The sequence below is a fragment of the Phaethon lepturus genome, unplaced genomic scaffold (assembly GCF_000687285.1).
Source record: "Phaethon lepturus isolate BGI_N335 unplaced genomic scaffold, ASM68728v1 scaffold28456, whole genome shotgun sequence".
NCBI lineage: Eukaryota > Metazoa > Chordata > Aves > Phaethontiformes > Phaethontidae > Phaethon > Phaethon lepturus.
Genome location: NW_010547337.1, coordinates 78,450 through 81,105, shown reverse-complemented (window position 1 = coordinate 81,105; position 2,656 = coordinate 78,450). Strand labels below are relative to the sequence as shown.

Genomic DNA, 2,656 nt, shown 5'->3' with positions numbered 1-2,656 from the left:
CGCAGGCCGCGGATCGGCGTGGCATTTCTGCCGTGCCCGCTTCGCCATTTGTACTCCTTTACGCACAATTATTTTGGATGCTGGTGGCTTTTGCACCAGCCCCAGTCTGGCTTAGCTCACGAGTCAGCCTGATCAGTTAGAATGAATAATGGAGTAATCAAACTGTTCCTTTCCCCTCTCTGCTGAGGGCTTCCTGCACGCCATATCCTCCTCCACGGCAGCGAACTCCATCGCATTGGATTGCTGCATCGTTTTTCTTTGGCTGGGCTGGACTTAACTGGACCTAGTCCCTGATCCAGTGACCTTTGAAGTCTTTGAGATGGCCAAAAAGAGGGTGTCAGACAGGAGCAGGGGTGGGATTGATTAGTTCACCTTCCTGCCAGCTTGTAATGACCTTAAATATTTATTTCATAGCTTTTTTAAAAAAAAAAATCTTAGGCAGAGAAAGTCCCCGCACTCAGGAATGAAACCAGAATTGTAAAAACATGTCCAAATGCAGTGAAATGGAATGTGGTGTTTATTCATACGTTCATATTCTTTTGGTTGCTGGTTTCTGGAGCGCACTCGGACTGGGAGGAAGGGGACCGGCAGCAGCCTTCTGCCGGTGCTTCCCAGCCGTTCCCAGCACGGGGATGCAGGCAGGAACAAGAGTCCCAGCCGCCCCGTGCTCCCGGTGCTATGCGCAAAGCGAGCGTGTCTGTCTAGACACTTAGGATGGAGGAGGGATTTTGGTTCTCTAGTACCAGAAAGTCCTGGCTGGCTTTTGGGGCTTGGATTTAAACCCTACACTGGGAATGACTTGGGGAAGAGAGGTTAATACATTCTTGTGATGTTCCTGTCCTCCTCCTTCCTGCAAGCTGCTGATGCCCTCGATCCTCCTCTCTTTTCAGAGTGCTCCTATTCCCCCCTCTGTCCAGTCGCCTCAGGTACCTGATCCATCGGACTGTGGACAATGTGGATTTGCTGAGCAGCTTTTCTGTGGGAGAAGGATGGAGGAGGAGGACGGTCATCTGTCACTCGGCTGTGAGGTATGGTGCGGTAGATGTAATGGTGCTTCTCTTTCTGTGGCTGTGGGGTTTCTGAAAAGCAAACAAAGTTTGCATGGTGCTTCTCCGCAAAGAGGAGGGGCTCTGTTATTGATAGCATCTTCCAGTCATTAAGGAAGCAGAGGCTCTTTTTTTTTTTCTCCCCCTACCCACTGACTTCTGTGCGAATCTGATGCTTTTCCTCCCATCTCTCTTTTGCAAATGTCACATTACTTGGGTTGCTCTGCTTCCCGCTCATGCCTTGCCATTCTCTTGGTCCCAGGCTGCCCAGTGAGACCAGTGACCAAAAACCCAGCAGCAACCCACCGAGACCACAGCGACCTCCGCAGCCGTGGGGCCGGGGGGGACGAGGCGGCAGGCTGCGGCATGGCGGGGAGGTGCATGGTGACAACTCTCGAGCCTGCGTGGGGTCTGGCAGGATAAAAAGGCCACCCTGGAAGAAACCAGATAAAGCCCTGTACATCCCCAAGGCGATGCGCAAGAAGGCAGAATGGGGGGAGCAGGAGAGCCCGGTGACTCGGTGCCAGCCGCCAGGTCGGGATACGGCACAAGAAGAAGAGATCTGCCCTAAAGCTTCAGTTGGGGACGCCCAGGAGGAGCTGGGTAAGCCTGAAGGCAGCCCAGGTGGTGTCTCCTTGGCCCTTGACAAGCAACAGGAGCCTGGCGAAGAGGGTGTTTCAGGAAAAAGTAATGATGACACAAACGATGAATGGCCTCCGTGCTGTAGGAATGTCCCATCATCAGAGAACAGTAATGATTTCTCTGGGCAGGAAAGTCAGGAGAAAGACTTTTCAGATTCCCTTTCTTCTCTACACAAAACCCCAACTGAAGCAGAAGAGCAAGATCAGAGCTGCCACAACACTATTATACCAGAAGGTAGCAAAATCCTGTGCCAGCTGCAGGTTGAAGACCAAAAGAGCCGGGATGCCGGTGTAGTGGAGTGCAGCAAAAACTCTTCCCTATCAGAAAGTCGCAGCGGTAACTGCTGTGCAGACCTGGCTGCAGCAGTCTCGAATGCAACGTCACTGGTACTGGAAAACCAAGATAAGAGCTGCGCTGCTGCCAAGAGCCTGGAGAGCGTCGGAAAAGCGTCACTGCCTGAAGAACAGGGCAAAGACTCCGTGAATGCCGGCACGGCGGAGGGAGGCAAGAGTTTCTCCGAACTGGAAAGCCAAGATCAAGAGTGCCTCAGCGTTGCCCAGGTGGAACGTAACCAACACCAGAACTCCTCGGAAGCCCTGAACGAGCCCCTGGCCGCATGTGAGCTGGTCCCTGGTGCCGACCCATCAGCTTCCGAGGACCAGAAGGAGTGCTGGGTGGATGCTCCCGTGCAGAACCGCAGCGGGAAGGTGCCTGTGGCAGAAGAGGAGGACAAGGAGCGTTCGGGCTTGGCCGGCGTGCTGTGGCGTGAGCTGCACTTGTCTGCAGGCGACGAAGAGGAGAGCGCGGCCGTCCGCGGGCAGGGCAGCCTCGAGGACGACTGTACTGCAGAGCTCTTTGCAGAGGTAGTGATTTGCTGTGGGTATTGCCGTGGGGAGCGACTGGGGAAAAGAGGGTGGCTTGGGAGCCGGCCTGAGGGGAGGGCAGTCGTCTGTGGGAGGAGAGTCCCT

General features: G+C 54.5%; 1 protein-coding gene across 1 annotated transcript in view; it reads left to right on the top strand.

Annotated features, from left to right (window-relative positions):
* R3HCC1 (R3H domain and coiled-coil containing 1) overlaps nucleotides 1–2,656 on the top strand; it is a 7,715-nt gene that overhangs the window by 351 nt on the left and 4,708 nt on the right. Inside the window, exons 2-3 of the mRNA XM_010289619.1 lie at nucleotides 891–1,028; nucleotides 1,309–2,551. Of these exons, the coding sequence (XP_010287921.1) occupies nucleotides 891–1,028; nucleotides 1,309–2,551 (1,381 nt within the window). The remainder of the gene's footprint in view (nucleotides 1–890; nucleotides 1,029–1,308; nucleotides 2,552–2,656) is intronic.